Consider the following 14,464-nt stretch of genomic DNA (forward strand, 5'->3'; position numbering starts at 1 on the left):
CCTGCCTTACCCCCAGCTCTCATTTCAGCTCTAGGTCAGGCCTCTGGCTTCAGCTGCTCCTTCCTCTGCCTCCAGTTCCATCACTGACTAGAAGGGACCCTGGCTGGGAAAATCTCCCTCCCAGCTCTGGATTTCAGTATAGCCACTCATGGCCCTGATCAGTGCCAAGTGCTGTAGTGTGTCATGGTAGCAATTAATTGGAAGGACAGAAGGCTGCCATTAGGATGTGTCTTATCAATTCTTGGCTATGCAGGAATTCAAATCCTGGATTCCCAGGTCAAAAAAGTCCACTGAATGACACCAGACAGCTATACTGTTTAGCTGTTCCTCATACGTCTCTTATTGTCTTATGTCTCCCATTGCCCTAAGGGTAGGAAGTTCCAGGATATCATCTTAAACTACTTCTAAAACACCTGCCTTAATTTGGTGCTATGCGTATACAAAAAGAAAACACAGGCTCTGCTCTCTTCACAGACACAAGGGGAGGGTGTGTGGGGAGGGTAAGTGGAGGATGGAGAGTTTGACAATCCTAAACAAGATGAGTTGTTAACTGACATTGACATCTAGGTGGAGCCAAGTAGACTTTCCCTTCTTGATGTTCTTGTTGAGCAAGTGATATAGCTACCTAATGGCCCTTGGTCCTCTGGTGGTGACTAGTACCAGTGACTAGTACCAGAATGCTCTTCCTTTCACTGCCACAGTCCATGGACAACTGACAAGGTGGAGGAAAACATTTTCTTACAGGCAGGAATAGCCATTTCTTCTCTGGCTGATGCATGGAGCCAGGCTGACCCTGACTGCCCAATCCTATTCATGGATTTACGGCTGTAGGACACTGTCCTTCTTTTGTAAATTGGCTGTTGATGATGTGCGGAGCATGCTGCTGGCAGTCATTTCTAAGCTACCACTGTGAAGCAGCAGCAGCAGCAGCAACAGTAGCAACAGAGGCCTGTAGCCATGGCTAGTGGAACCCTGGGGAAGGGCATTTTGGGGGAGGAAGCAGGATTTTGGGGGAGGGAGGGTGGAGGTGAATCTGTCGGTTGTCACACACGCCAGATCTTATCCCTTCTTTTTAAAACCTCCCTGACCATTTTCTCAGACTATGGGCGCAATCCTAACCAACTTTTCAGCACTGGCATAGCTGTGCCAATGGGGCACATGTTACATCCTACAGTTGGGGGGCAGTCATGGAGGCCTCCTCAAGGTAAGGCAATGTTTGTTCCCTTACCTCAGAGTTGCATTGCCCTTACCTTGGTGCTGCAAAGTTGGTTAGCATTGTGCCCTGAGTCACCAAAATGGCTGGCGTATGTCCAAGGTGACAGGTAGGTGATCGGGCAGCCTACTTACCTCCTGCAGGCTGTCTGATCACCTACCCACTTCCCATCATTCCATGCTGCGCATTCTGTGTTGGTGAGGCTACATGCTATAGCATGGCAAGGGATAGGATGGGCTTGAGAGAGTCAATTTCAGGGTGAGAAGAAAATATTAAAGGTATAGCAGTTTTGTGATATTTATTTACAGCTAGACAGGTGGAGTGGGTGGAAGACAAACCAGCAAATGAACACACACTGCTAGTCCCAGGGAAGCATCAGCCTTCCCCAAGCAAGTGTAGCCCCCTCCCCACTGAGTCCCCATAGCAAACTACTACTTTCCACAGCTTTCCACAGTGAACCCCAAAAGCACTGTCTTAGCAGAAAGTACCATTAATCTCACTTACATATATATTTGTTTTTGCCTGGGCTGTAGTGATTAAAAGGCCAAATCCTATTCATGTATATTTCCAGCAAATCCTCTTTAAAAGGCTGTTGCATAGTAATAGGATCATGAATTAAAATGAAATATTAACTCCTAATATTACATCCCCATTAACCCTAATAGAGAATCTTGGAGCACAACCAATTTTTTCTCCTGATCCTTTCTCACCTTATCCTTGTAATATGTAATGGGTGGCTCCTAATCACTTTCTAAAATTGTTTTTCTACTTAGCATTTCTTTTTACGTTTTAGAGAGATTTCCTCTTCTGTTAACATTTTTTTCTTTGATGTCAGAAAAAATATGCTTGTATAAGGATAATATGATTGAACTCAAATCACATTAAGGATTGCCTGTAGTCAATAATTTCAGTGCAGAATTTTGTGGGGAATCTGAGGCATCATTTTGAATTTCAAACCCTTGGAGTTCATTTTTTTTATAAATGAGCACATATAGTTCTCATGGAGAAGAGTTTAGACTACTGCACTGAGAATTTAGGACTGTATGTTCATCTCTAATCTCATTCCAGATATGTAGCAGAACTTTCTCAGATAACGGAGAGGTGTAGTAGAGGTGTAGTAGATAGAATTTAGACCAAAGAGTTCTGGGTTCAAATCCCTGCTCAGACATAAAACATGCTTGGGGATCTTCTCAGCCTAACCTACCTTTCACGGTTGTTGTGGGGGTAAAGTAAGCAACCCCATATATGCTGCCCTAAGCATCTTGGAGGGAGTGGGGCTACAATGTGAAGAAATTGTTACAAGAGTAGGAAATTAGTCCTGGGAGTTTTAATTTTAATATTAGGTCAACTGCTGTTGCAGGGCAGGGCAGCTGGCCAACTTTTTATTCAGAATGCAATATGTTGGGGAGGATGGAGTCCAGTCTTTTGTTAAATTAATAAACTTGGGAGGATAGTTGATGGCTCTTAGCAACTCCCTGAAGGTTGAAGGGGAGCTGCCAGGAGGGCCTTCAGGACCCTGTATGTCTTTCTGAGAGAAGGAGCTGAAGTGTGACCATCAGGTGACTCATTTCTCCTTTGTGTGATCAGTGAGAAAGACAGTGTATGCTGTACATTCAGAAAGGACACAGACTGGGATTAGGATTTTCTCCAGCAGAGACTGGAATGGAAGCCAAAAGGAAAAGCTGGCATGTTTAAAACACCCATATAGCTGATGTTGTTTGCAGAAGTGTACTGTACTACCTACTTCATTCAATGCTCAAACCTGTTTATTTGTAAATAAAGGAAATACTGCAAAGACACCATTAGCCTACAATGATTCTTTCTTCAAAGGAAGCCCAAACTCAGGTCATGCAGCCCTCCTGGAACTTCTCACTGCTGGGAGAAGTGGGTTCCAGCATGAACAGGGGTCTGCAAACCCCGGTCCGGGGGCCAGATGCGGCCTGCGGCGACCCTCTATCCAGCCCGCGGCAAGCCTCTGATCCCCTGAGAACCTCTGGCCCAGTTGACCAAACACAACCAGAGTTGTGCTTGTGGGATGGGTGAATGGGGGTTCATTTAAGTGTGTGCTTTATTTGTTGGCCTGGACATTTGAGCCCATTCATTCATCTAAGTTCCATCTCTAATGTATTTATTTAAATTTTATATTAAATTTTTTTTCCGGCCCTTGACACTGTGCAAGATATTTGATGTGGCCCTTCAGCCAAAAAGTTTAGGGACCCCTGAACTAGAGGCTGTTCCTGTTTACGTGGAACAGTAGCACACTCTAGAATATGGGTGGCCACACATGCTTAACGTAAGAGCCACATATGATAAACTTCAGATGTTTGAGAGCCACAAGAGAGATGTTTGACAGCTGCAATATTTAGGAAGCAGTTAACTTCTTAAATATATTTACTCACCATGACCATTAAACTCATGTTGTTATCCAATGGACTCTCAGTTTATACACAGTAAATAATTACAACGTTTGAACATTTCTTATTGACTTTTTAATTAATAGTGATGCAAAAAGGAGCTTGGCCAACATATTTCTGAGAGCAACACATTATATGTCAAATAGCTGCAAGTAGCTCGCGAGTCATGGTTTGGCCACTCCTGCTGTGGACTTTGCCTAATAAATCTACTGTTAATTATTTAGAAATCATGGGAAAAAACTGCATAAAACTTAGATTTTATTTTACCCCTGCTGTATGGGCAAAGAGGCACTTTTTCAAGTGGTTCTCATCTTATATTTAGCAGGAAGACAGTAACTGTCCCTCTTCATTCCAGCACAGTGTTTTTTCTAGTGGCTGTCTGCTGGTGTTCTTTTGCATCTTTTCAGATTGTGAACCGTTTTGGGACAAGGAGCCATTTAGTTATTTGGTTATTTTTGTAAACTGCTTTGTGAACTTTTTTGTTGAAAAGTGGTATATATTCATAACAATATTCATAATGATAATGTTAAAGATAATATTGTACAAAACAAAGCATAGTACAGTTTATCAGGAAACTATCCTTAATTGCCAGGCCATCCAGGCCTACATTGTTATGATCCAACCCTCACATAGATTTTGACTTCATAATTGAAACTTTCCCCAGTTCTCTTACATAGTCTGTACCATATTCCAATCCTTCTGGGACTGGCTTTTAAAGAGGCAAACTGTTATTATAATAAAAGGAGAATGACTATGAAGAGAAAATTTTAATGAAAACATTCCATAACATTTAGAATATGGCTTTAAAATACACTTCTTTCCTGCTGTGTTATTCCTTACTTATTGTTTTCTTAGCTTAATGTCCAGTTTTCTCAGTTGTTTCAGAAACCCACGATTGGGGAAAATCCACCGATGCTCTTTCACTGTCTGAATGGCTTTAACCAAAGAGAGACGGTGATAGATCATGAGGTATGCTAGCACCAAAGAAGCTGACCGGCTTATCCCAACTGCACAGTGCACTAAGATTTTGCCTGCAAAAAGGAAGCAAAAGGTAAGCTTCATTTCTGATCATTTTCAAAGGTGACTTTTCAAACTAGGAATCTGACTGGCCACTTCATGGGGCGGCTGCCCTGATCCTCTTTTTGCTCTTTCTCCTTGAAAAATATATCAGACCACTGATCCAGCTACTGCACTATTCAGCCTCTAACAACATCCAATGTAAAAGCTTCTGAGAACTACATTAGCAGAGCCTAAGGAAGTTGTTGGTCATTCTCTGTTGTTCCCCCCCCCCCACTCTGGTAATGGGGCTTCTAAACATGAAAGTTCCATTTCTAGCTATCAACATAAGGAGCCAATGAAAACCCCCCCCTTCACAAATATGTTAAATCTTTAAAAAAAAACCAAACTTTTGTGCTAGTAGGCGTTTGAAAATTCTGCGACAATAAATTCCATGTCTGCCTGCTGCACACATCAGCGGAGGCTGCTTTGCGACAGCCGTAAAGCAACCTCCACCAGTTACGCAGCTTCCAACACTAGTTATGCTGGTGGGTGAGGGGGACTGGACTGGGGCATAACATAATATCTTTTGTAATGGGCAGTGATTTCATACCTCCTGGTGTTGTCAAGGCCTTGTGTATAAATTCCGCTGCAGGGTTAAAAAAAGGACTTATGTCAAAGTCAGGAAGGTCATAGGCTGGTACACCATAGTACTCAATAGTACGTCCATAAAATTCATGAGATCCTTTGCAAAAAATTTTCCCATGGGCAGCATTTAAAACATGGCTAATGTCCATCTTCCATAAACCAAATCTGTTGTGTGCTATAACACTGAAAAAAGACGGAAAGAATATAAAACATAGATTGGCAGGACAGGCCAAAAAACTGTATTCACTTCAAACTTTATAAACACTTTATAAAACATCAGAACAACATGAACAAGAGAGAGAAGACTTTGAGTGTAAATGACTCTTGATTACCAACATACAAAAACACAAGCATCTGGGACTTGAAGAACTGAGGTAGAACAATAGGAACTTGGGATTTTAAGATCCAAACATCAGTTCTATCAGTTATACTGAGTAATCTGAAGAGCTACTTGCTGGAGCTTTGTCCTTTGAAAATGCCTATCAAAGTAGGTGAAACATTAGGTGAGAACAGCTTTATTCGACTGTGGCCAATCAGCCCAAACATTCATTTCTTTTTTAAAAAATCTATGTTTTTATTTTATTATATTAAATACAAACAGAAAAAAAATTAAAAAATAAAGATATTACAGGTTGTGTGGCAAATGCGGAAATCTCAAACATTTCTTTGTTCTACTATAAAATAGCAAAAAATTAGTTATCAATTCTTAAACAATCTACACTTATTAAAAATACATTTTTAACACAAAAAATGAAAAAATAAAAGTTAAATCCCCTATCTACCCATCAAATCCGTAGATTATTTGGCCCATTATATCGAACTACCTTTCTTTATTCTACTACAAAATCATGGCAAAAAATTTATTATCAGATCTTAAACGTCTAAACTAACTAAAAATTCATACAAGTAGAAAAATGAGAAACATGAAAATTAACTCTCCTATCTACTCATCAAATCCATAGGTTATTTAGCCCATTTTCCCCTCAGTGCACAGTAAGTCCATGAATGGTTTCCAATTATCCATAAAAAATTTTACTGACTTGTCTTTAATAACAATTGTGATTTTATCCATTATCCATCAAAACCTCTTCCTCCTGACATTGATCCTGTTGTATATCTTCTAATGTTCCCTTTTGTCCTCCTAAATCCTCCTGTTCTTTAAATTTCTGCATAAAGTCTCTTGCCTTTTGAACCATATACAGTCAGTAGATTTTTTGTTGTTTATAAACCTGGTCAACTTCTGAACCAATGATTTGTTAATCTGTTGGTAAATACCGAGCTAGAACCTGTACCATTCGTTGTCTCAAATCTTCTCCAAATTCTTTGGTGAGGCCCTTAGTCTCAATGTTTTTTCTTTATTTGCTTATTCCATCAAAAATGTCATATCCAATGTTTTCTCTTGTTCTGAACTCAGGACTTCCATTCTGCAATCAGTGATATTGACTCAGATCTGGATCTCCTGAGTCTCTTGTTTAATACGTTTGACAGATTCTTCCAGCTGAGCCATATCTTGTCTCAATTCAAATTTCAGGTCTTTAAGCTCTTGTTCAACTGAGGGCGCAATCCTAACCCCTTTTGTCAGTACTTTCCACCACTGGCATAGCGATGCCAATGGGACGTGTGCTGCATCCTGCAGTTGGGTGTCACTCATGGAGGCCTCCTCAAAGCAAGGGGATGTTTGTTCCCTCATCACAGAGCTGCATTGCCCTTAGTGCTGGAAAGCACTGACATAAGGGGTTAGGATTGCACCCTGAGCCTATTTTTAATTCAGTTCTATCCTGAAACAGGTATTCCAGAAATTCCACATTAAGTTCTCTCTTTGAAGTCTGTATTAGTAATCTTGGCTGTTTCATTTGTTCTTTTGCTTCTTCCATATTATTGGCTCTTCGTTCCAGTTTTCACCAGCAGATGTCACTTCTAATTCAAACAATTCAAAAACTCTATGGTTACACACTCTATGGTTTTGAAATAAAGTTCTTCTGTTCTATAGTTCATATACTCAAATTTCATAAGCTATGACATATCGCATAAAAGTAAAATATAAACACCCTAGATATCGTAATCATTGAAGTCAATAAAAAGTCAGTAAAAAAATGTCTTAATAAAGCACTTGGAGACCATTTGGACATTAAAAACTTTTGAAACTCATCTCCTTGTCACCAAGCCTGCTGTGCACATTCCCACCATTCCATTCCTTAAAGCAGTGGTTCTCAAACTCTCTGGGAGAGTCTAGGAGAGTTTGAGAGCCACTAAGTACTTGCGTGGGCAGGGGGGAGAGGCAGCGGGGGCAGGGGGAAGGTAGCGGTGTAATCCTGGGGATTGTGCTGCCCAGGGGGGCTGCAGGAGCTTGGGTGCACTTACCTAAGCCTCCTGCAGCCTCCCCAGGCTGCAGGGAGCCCAGTGCGACCTGCAGCAGGGCTCCCCGCAGCAGTGAAAATAGATGCAGAGCAATTGTGCCCCACCTCCGCTAAAGCGGAAGTGGAGCACAATTGTTCTGCATTTACTTTCACTGCTGCGGGGAACCCTGCCGTAGGTCACGCTGGGCTCCCCGCAGCCTGGGGAGGCTGCAGGAGGCTTGGGTAAGTGCACCCAAGCCCCTGCAGCACCCCTGGGCGGCGCAATCCTGGGGATTGCGCCGCTGCCTCCTCCCTGCCTCCAGGCTGCCCACATTCCTTAAGGGGGCAGAGGCCAGGGCTCACAGGCTGGGGCGTCACGACACCCCAGTTTGAAAAGCCCTGCCTTAAAGTAATAAAATTTGGGGGAACGGTCAGGCTTTGTCTCACCACTGAAGACCTGAGCTAGATGTCTATCCTTCTCTTCCATCGCTCAAACTAAAGAGGGGTTCCCCAGCTTTCACCAGAGATACCCCTCAAATGGAGCAACATCTGAAGAGTTGTAGGTCATCTCTTGTTATTCCTTTGATCCAGGGAAGTCCTCGGCTGCAAGCTGTCAACAGCAGCTGGGTTTAAGTCTCCTGGTGCTTTCCCAAGCAGGAAAGTTCAGCCTGCCATGTTAACTCCCAAAGTTCAGCCTGCCGTGTTAACTCCCCCACGTGATCCAAAACATTGTTCATTTCAATGTATTCATTTCAAATTTTTTTCCTAGGATTTGTGATGGAGATGTTTGCTTTAGGGAAAATATCACACATGAGATATTTCCAGATTTCATGCCATGAATTAACATTCTGCACTAAATCAATTGGCCACATGAAATAACATGGGATTTCTAAAGAATTTGGCAATTTTGTGCAAAAGCAATGTGATAAGGGAAAGCTATACTGCCCTATTCTCTCTGGGCTGTGAAACTACAAGGTGCTGGACAAGGTTTGAGGGTTGTCAACTTATATAAGGATTATCAGATGATAGAATTAACATCAGATAGTAGGCATTAGGATGTAGGTTGTGCTGTCACTAAAAAACTCATGAGAAAAAACCAATGTTGCTTCAATGTTGGTTAGAGTCAAGTAAGCTCTTAAGTACTATAGTAGAGCAGGTTTGTTGAGTGCCCAAGCCTCATCCTTAGCTTTGAGCTGTTTAGAAGTCCTATGAGCAAAGTGCTGGCTTGAAGCCATGTGCCTAGGCATTGGTGAAATGCGAGGAGTGTATTAGAAAGGTGCTTACCAGGAACTGAAAAGCATTGGGTGTTTTGTGAGTAAGAATTTGGTTCTTCACTTGCAAGGGCTTGCTATGTTGCAAGTTGCAACATAGCAACTGTTCTATGGACAGAGTCGGGAACCAAGTTCTCTTTAAAACAATGACCTGTATTTTGAATTGTATTTCGCCAGACTGGACCTTGGACAGTCTGTAAAATACGGCATCTCTAAGACCAACTACTACAAATCTGCATTTGAATCAGCCTCATTGGTTCCAGAGGACTACTGCTCACTGAGGTGACAAACCTGCCTTCAAACTGCAGGTTCGACAAACCTATACAATTGCAGATGGCGTCTTGCAAGACTGACTGACATTTACAACAAAAACACCTTTGCATAAATATCAAGCTATATATAAATGAGAAAGGTGGGCTAGAAACCTTTCCCCTGATATCTAGCTTTCAATGTGGATGGAAGTTCTTGTAAACAGAGCATTCATATAGAGCAGGGGTCTCTAAACCTTTTGGCCAAAGGGCCGCATGAAATATCTGGCACAGTGTCGAAGACTGGGGAAAAAATTAAATATAAAATTTAAATAAATACATTAGAGATGGAACTTAGATGAATGAAGAAATGAATGGGCTCAAATATCCAGGCCAACAAATAAAGCACACACTTAAATGGACCCCCATTCACCCATCCCACAAGCACAACTCTGGTTGTGTTTGGTCAACTGGACCAGTGGCTCTCAGGGGATCAGAGGCTCGCCATGGGACGGATAGAGGTTCACCGTGGGTAGCATCTGGCCCCCAGACCAGGGTTTGGAGACCGCTGATATAGAAAGCAGATTTAGGTGAGGCATGAGTAAGAATTTTCTTAACTCTAAGAGCTGTCCAGCACTGGCATAGTCTGTTTCACAGTGGTGTCGCTAGGGGGGCAATTGGGGTAGACTGCACTAGATGCCATGCATTGGGCAGGGGGGCATGATGGCTGCGCTACCTGACCCCTGCCAAGCAGAGCTCTGAGCTGTATTTAGCAGCAGAAGGGTCCTCCCACCCTAGCTTCTTAATGGCTGCAAATTGACGACCCCCCCCCCCAAAGCAATTGGCAGTGGTGCGATAATGAGCTGGTGTCATTGCATCACTGTGGAACTACTTCTGGATGCCATGTGTTGTGCCTGCATGCCAGGTGCTGGCAGACCATGGCGTGCTGCAGCCAACAGCACCCACTGCTCAGCATGGTGAGTGAGGGGGGTGTTACAAAGCAGCAGGTGACACCCACCTCAGGGGGGAGGATGCATTGGCAATGCCACTGCTGCCTTGTACATTGTGGGCTCTCTCCCATTGGAGGTTTTCAAGCAGATGGTGGACAGCCATCTTTCAGAATGCTGCAGTCACCTGTACCAAGCTGAGGGATGAACAAGATGACCTCCAAGGCCCCTTCCAACTTTCTGCAATTCTATATGAGCAATTTGCAATTTGAAATGGAGGAGTTTTTAGATTGTGTTCCTGATGATGTTCCGTTATTTTATGAGCATATATCATTTTGATTTGTTAACCACCTTTGTCTTATTTATACAGGATGGTAGGATATAAATACTGGAAATAAATAAATAAATAAAATAAATTGGAACACAGGCTTGCCACCTCAGATAGAATTAGGCCAGAGTCTGAGTTACTGTTCAAAGTGGGTCATGATGTGAAAGGGAAATGTAACTTGAGGCCGTGAAGGAGGGACTAATGTCTGTGTAAGTTACTGAAGTACACCCACCGCACACCGCAACACTTTGCAGATACTGCCTGCATTGCTTTAAATAAGCTTCTCCGCAGTCAAGAGAGCTCAAAATAGCTTTTGGAAAAGGGGAGGGGGGAAGGTTTTATGTGCAAGAGTCCAAAACTCTGTGCCAGTTTCTAGATAAAGTTTTGCATGCGCAAAACAAAAGAAGAGAAATGATTAAGGTCAGAAATTATTAACTGCCTTCTCAAAAACATGACATAAAAAGGTTAGGACGTTGCTGCCGGATATGCAAAAGGAAGCACCATTAATTTAAGCGGGGCATATTCTTTTATAACAAGTTACTGTAACCAATCCATTTGAAAAACTCAGCATTCCACGGCTGTAGCATGGCTAAAAACCTGGGGCTGCAGTAATTATGTGGAGGAAGGAACGAGGGTAGGGAGTCTTTAGTGACTGTTAAAATACGCTGAACAATTCCACAAAGATATACTTACAGATCTCCTATGAAAAGATTAGGCCATACTTCATCCGCATGATTACAGGAAGGCCTTCCTGTATTCAAGAGCTCTTCTAGCTCTTTCACTGTGGGGGTCTCGGCTGTGGATATTTCAGAGTCTTTGGAGGATGATACTTCTTTTTCGGCCATCATCATAAAAGCAGCAGCTCTGTCCACTAAAACCTGAGAAAGTGAATTGGGTTTGCTTGTTTACTGTGTCCCGAGAACTTTTCCAGTTATTTTGAACTCATTGGTGATGACAGGTGCGGGATCAGTGGCAAAGTACGTAGCCTAAGAAACAAACCAATGGTGATAAAAGTGAGAGTCAGACCGTATGTGTGCAGACCCATATCCTTAAGGAGTGATTCCAGTGGAAGGAACATTATTTTATTTTTGTACTCGATAGTGTCCATGCTCAGGACTGTGATATGGGGAGCTACAGTCTTTTTCTATGTGCCATTTAAGCTGAAAATCACTCCCCACATAGCTGTTTTTTTCTCCCAAATGGCAGAACCCAACATAGATTTCCTCGGTTTGCCAGTTCACTTACTTGGCCTACTATACCATATTCCTGAGGCCTTCTGGCATTGATTTTTAAAGAAGGATGCACAACAGTTATTTTAATAAATAGGCAATGAATATATAAAGAGCAAATTTTAATGAAAACTTTCCATAACATTTAGAAAATGACTTTAAAATACTCATACTTTCCTGCTGTTATTTCTTGCTTAGTGTTTTCTTAGCTGAATGTCCAGATTCCTTAGTTGATTCAGAAACCCACGATTGGGGAAAATCCACCGATACTCTTTCACTGTCTGAATAGCTTTAACCAAAGAGAGATGATGGTAGATCATGAGGTATGCCAGCACCAAGGAAGCTGACCGGCTTATCCCAACTGCACAGTGCACTAAGATTTTTCCTGCAGAAAGGAAGTAAAAGGTAAGCTGCAACTCTGACCATCTTCAAAGGTGACATTTCAAACTAGGGATCTGACTGGTCGCTTCATGGGGCTCCTGCCCTACTCCTTTTCGTGCCTGCTCTCCTTGAAAGACTGTATGTAAGAAAAGGACCAGGGCAATGTCTGCCTTTCTTTTCCCTCTTATAGCAGTGCTGCCAAAAATCAGAGAAGTGGTAGGGCTAGACAAGGAGAGGTGGAGGGGTTGGCTGCTGCTGCAATCCACTTCCAAATCATTCTACTTCCATGACAGTAATTGGGAAGATGATCATGAACGTCCACCCTCACTGCATCCATCCTCTTCCTCTACCCACCTTCTTCAACATAGGTTGGGCTGGAGAAGCAGGGAGTGATAAAGGGAGTGATAAGAGTGGAACTGAGGAACCTGAGACAGAGACAATAGCTGCCACTTTTTACTTATCGCTCTAGAAAGCAATGGTGAATTCATACCTCCTGGTGTGGTCAAGGCTTTGTGTATAAATTCTGCTGCTGAGTAAAAAAATGGACTTATGTCAAAGTCAGGAAGGTCATGGGCTGGTACACCATGGTAATCAATAGTGGTGCCATAAAATTCGTGGGATTCATGACAATATAGTGTGCCATGGGCAGCATTTAAAATATGATCGATGCCCATCTTCCATAAACCAAATCTGCTGTGGGCAAAGACACTGAAGAAAAGACAAACAGAAGGTAAAAGAAAGATTGGTGGGGTAGAAAGGGAGCTTTTCATGTTTCATCCTTGAATTATTGTTCTCTAGAATTTGTGATCCAGGTCTATTCATATTCTGTAGGGAAAATATTCCTGTCTTGTGTCTGCAGAGTTGATGCTCAGCCAACCTGACTTGGCCAACCTGACTGACCTGGGACAACTTCCTTTCAGTGAGCCAATGGTAAAGCAAGGACTATTCCTCAGCTGAATGAACATAACAAGAGCTGCAGCTGAACCAGGAGTGAGCCTAGTCTACTGGTGAGGAGAGAGATTTCTTGTTCCTACCCTCCCTTCCTGCCAAGGCACCTAGGGAGCAGGAAGGGAAATCGGTAAGGCAGGAAGGGCAGTGAATTAGGCACAGCTGGGAGGTATAAGAGGCAAATGTCCCAATGAGGGGAGAGGAATGATAAACTAGTAGAGAGTTACATAATGTGCTTGGCAAGTGGAGACTCAGGGAAGTAACCTTGTAGAGAGGAGGAAGGGAAGGTTGATTCAACTCTCTCCCCTCTTGGAGAGTCTGAAGCACAGTGAGAAAAGGGACTTCTCAGGAGACCATGACTATGGCATGCAAAAAGCTGCTACTCTGCTCTTCTGTTTCTCCATTTAAAGGAGAAAACTCCTTTAAACCCCCCCCCCCCAATCCTTAACCAAACAGATGTTTATTGAGGGAGCAGAGGTAGATGTGGTAGGAACCCTTTTACCACAATTCCACACAAAGAACTGCCAAATTTCATACCATGAATCAATAATCTACATGGAATCAATTAATTAAGCACAAGAAAAAACTTTGGGATTTTGAAGAATTTGGAAGTTGCGAGAAAGAATAGTACTAGAATTCCCTTTTCTGACTACTAGGCTATAATAACCCTACAAAGTATGATATAGCCTTAGGGTTCTTAACTATCAGGAGGGTTATCAGATAATAGATTGAATATTGAGTAGTAACTACTAAGAAGTTGGGAGTCATTCTCAGGCTCTGCAGAAATTGTGCCAAAGGGATATGTAATTGGAAGCTGTTCGGGAGGAACTAGTTTCTTCATAACAGAGCTGAAGCTGCACCCACTGTACACCATAGGCTTCTACAGACACTTTTGTGTGACTTTAAACAAGAAAGGCTGCAGCCAAGGGTGCTAGAAATTGATTATTTTTAAAGAAAGCTATTATGTTCAAGACAGCAAAATTCTGTGCCAGATTCCATACTGAATTTTTCATATGCAGCATGAAAGAAATTATTGAAGTCTTAACAGAAATTAATTGTATAACTGTCTTCTCAAAAACACGAGTGCATAGCATGTTAGATGCAATCTTGCTGCAATCTGTGCAATAGAAAAATACAAATTGAAATGAGAGACACTGTTTTCCTTTATAACTAGTTACTGTAACAAGTACATTTGCAATAAAGCTTTCCTTGGTGTTAGTGTTTATTAATAAGGCTAAAAACCTGGGGCGGCAGTAATTATGTGGAGAAAGGAAGGAGAGTGGGGAGTCCTTAATGACAGTTAAAATACACTGAATAATTCCTCAAAGATATACTTACTGATCTCCTAAGAACAGGTTAGGCCATACTTCATCTGCATGGTTACAGGAAGGCCTCCCAGTATTCAAGAGCTCTTCTAGATCTTTAATTGTGGGGGTCTCAACTGTGGATATTTCAGCGCCTTCAGAGTCTTTGGAGAATGATACATCTTCTTCAGCCATCATCAT

At 42.2% G+C, this 14,464-nt stretch overlaps 2 protein-coding genes across 2 annotated transcripts; both read right to left on the minus strand.

Moving 5' to 3' along the window:
- Positions 1–4,009: 4,009 nt before the first annotated feature.
- On the minus strand, positions 4,010–11,303 carry DUSP13A (dual specificity phosphatase 13A). The gene is made up of 3 exons (XM_066619999.1): positions 11,095–11,303; positions 5,237–5,454; positions 4,010–4,658 (listed from the first exon to the last, which is right to left on the minus strand). Exons 1-3 carry the CDS (start codon positions 11,250–11,252, stop codon positions 4,468–4,470), a joined length of 567 nt encoding a protein of 188 aa, XP_066476096.1. The 5' UTR covers positions 11,253–11,303; the 3' UTR covers positions 4,010–4,467.
- A 521-nt stretch (positions 11,304–11,824) lies between these two features.
- On the minus strand, positions 11,825–14,464 carry LOC136644280 (dual specificity protein phosphatase 13A-like). Its single transcript, XM_066620000.1, has 3 exons — positions 14,298–14,464; positions 12,502–12,719; positions 11,825–12,015 (listed from the first exon to the last, which is right to left on the minus strand). Exons 1-3 carry the CDS (start codon positions 14,462–14,464, stop codon positions 11,825–11,827), a joined length of 576 nt encoding a protein of 191 aa, XP_066476097.1.

The sequence above is a fragment of the Tiliqua scincoides genome, chromosome 3, assembly GCF_035046505.1.
Source record: "Tiliqua scincoides isolate rTilSci1 chromosome 3, rTilSci1.hap2, whole genome shotgun sequence".
Classification (NCBI taxonomy): domain Eukaryota; kingdom Metazoa; phylum Chordata; class Lepidosauria; order Squamata; family Scincidae; genus Tiliqua; species Tiliqua scincoides.

What these genes read in the sequence shown, in the direction of transcription:
- DUSP13A (XM_066619999.1), bottom strand. Translation starts at nt 11,252, where the DNA reads ATGATGATGGCCGAAAAAGAAGTATCATCCTCCAAAGACTCTGAAATA. An exon ending in AATCTTTTCATAGGAGATCT is followed by an intron (nt 5,455 to 11,094) that starts GTAAGTATATCT and finishes GTCTTTTTTCAG; the next exon opens with TGTTATAGCACACAACAGAT. An exon ending in GGCCTTGACAACACCAGGAG is followed by an intron (nt 4,659 to 5,236) that starts GTATGAAATCAC and finishes TCCTTTTTGCAG; the next exon opens with GCAAAATCTTAGTGCACTGT.
- LOC136644280 (XM_066620000.1), bottom strand. Translation starts at nt 14,464, where the DNA reads ATGATGATGGCTGAAGAAGATGTATCATTCTCCAAAGACTCTGAAGGC. An exon ending in AACCTGTTCTTAGGAGATCA is followed by an intron (nt 12,720 to 14,297) that starts GTAAGTATATCT and finishes TCTTTTCTTCAG; the next exon opens with TGTCTTTGCCCACAGCAGAT. An exon ending in AGCCTTGACCACACCAGGAG is followed by an intron (nt 12,016 to 12,501) that starts GTATGAATTCAC and finishes TCCTTTCTGCAG; the next exon opens with GAAAAATCTTAGTGCACTGT.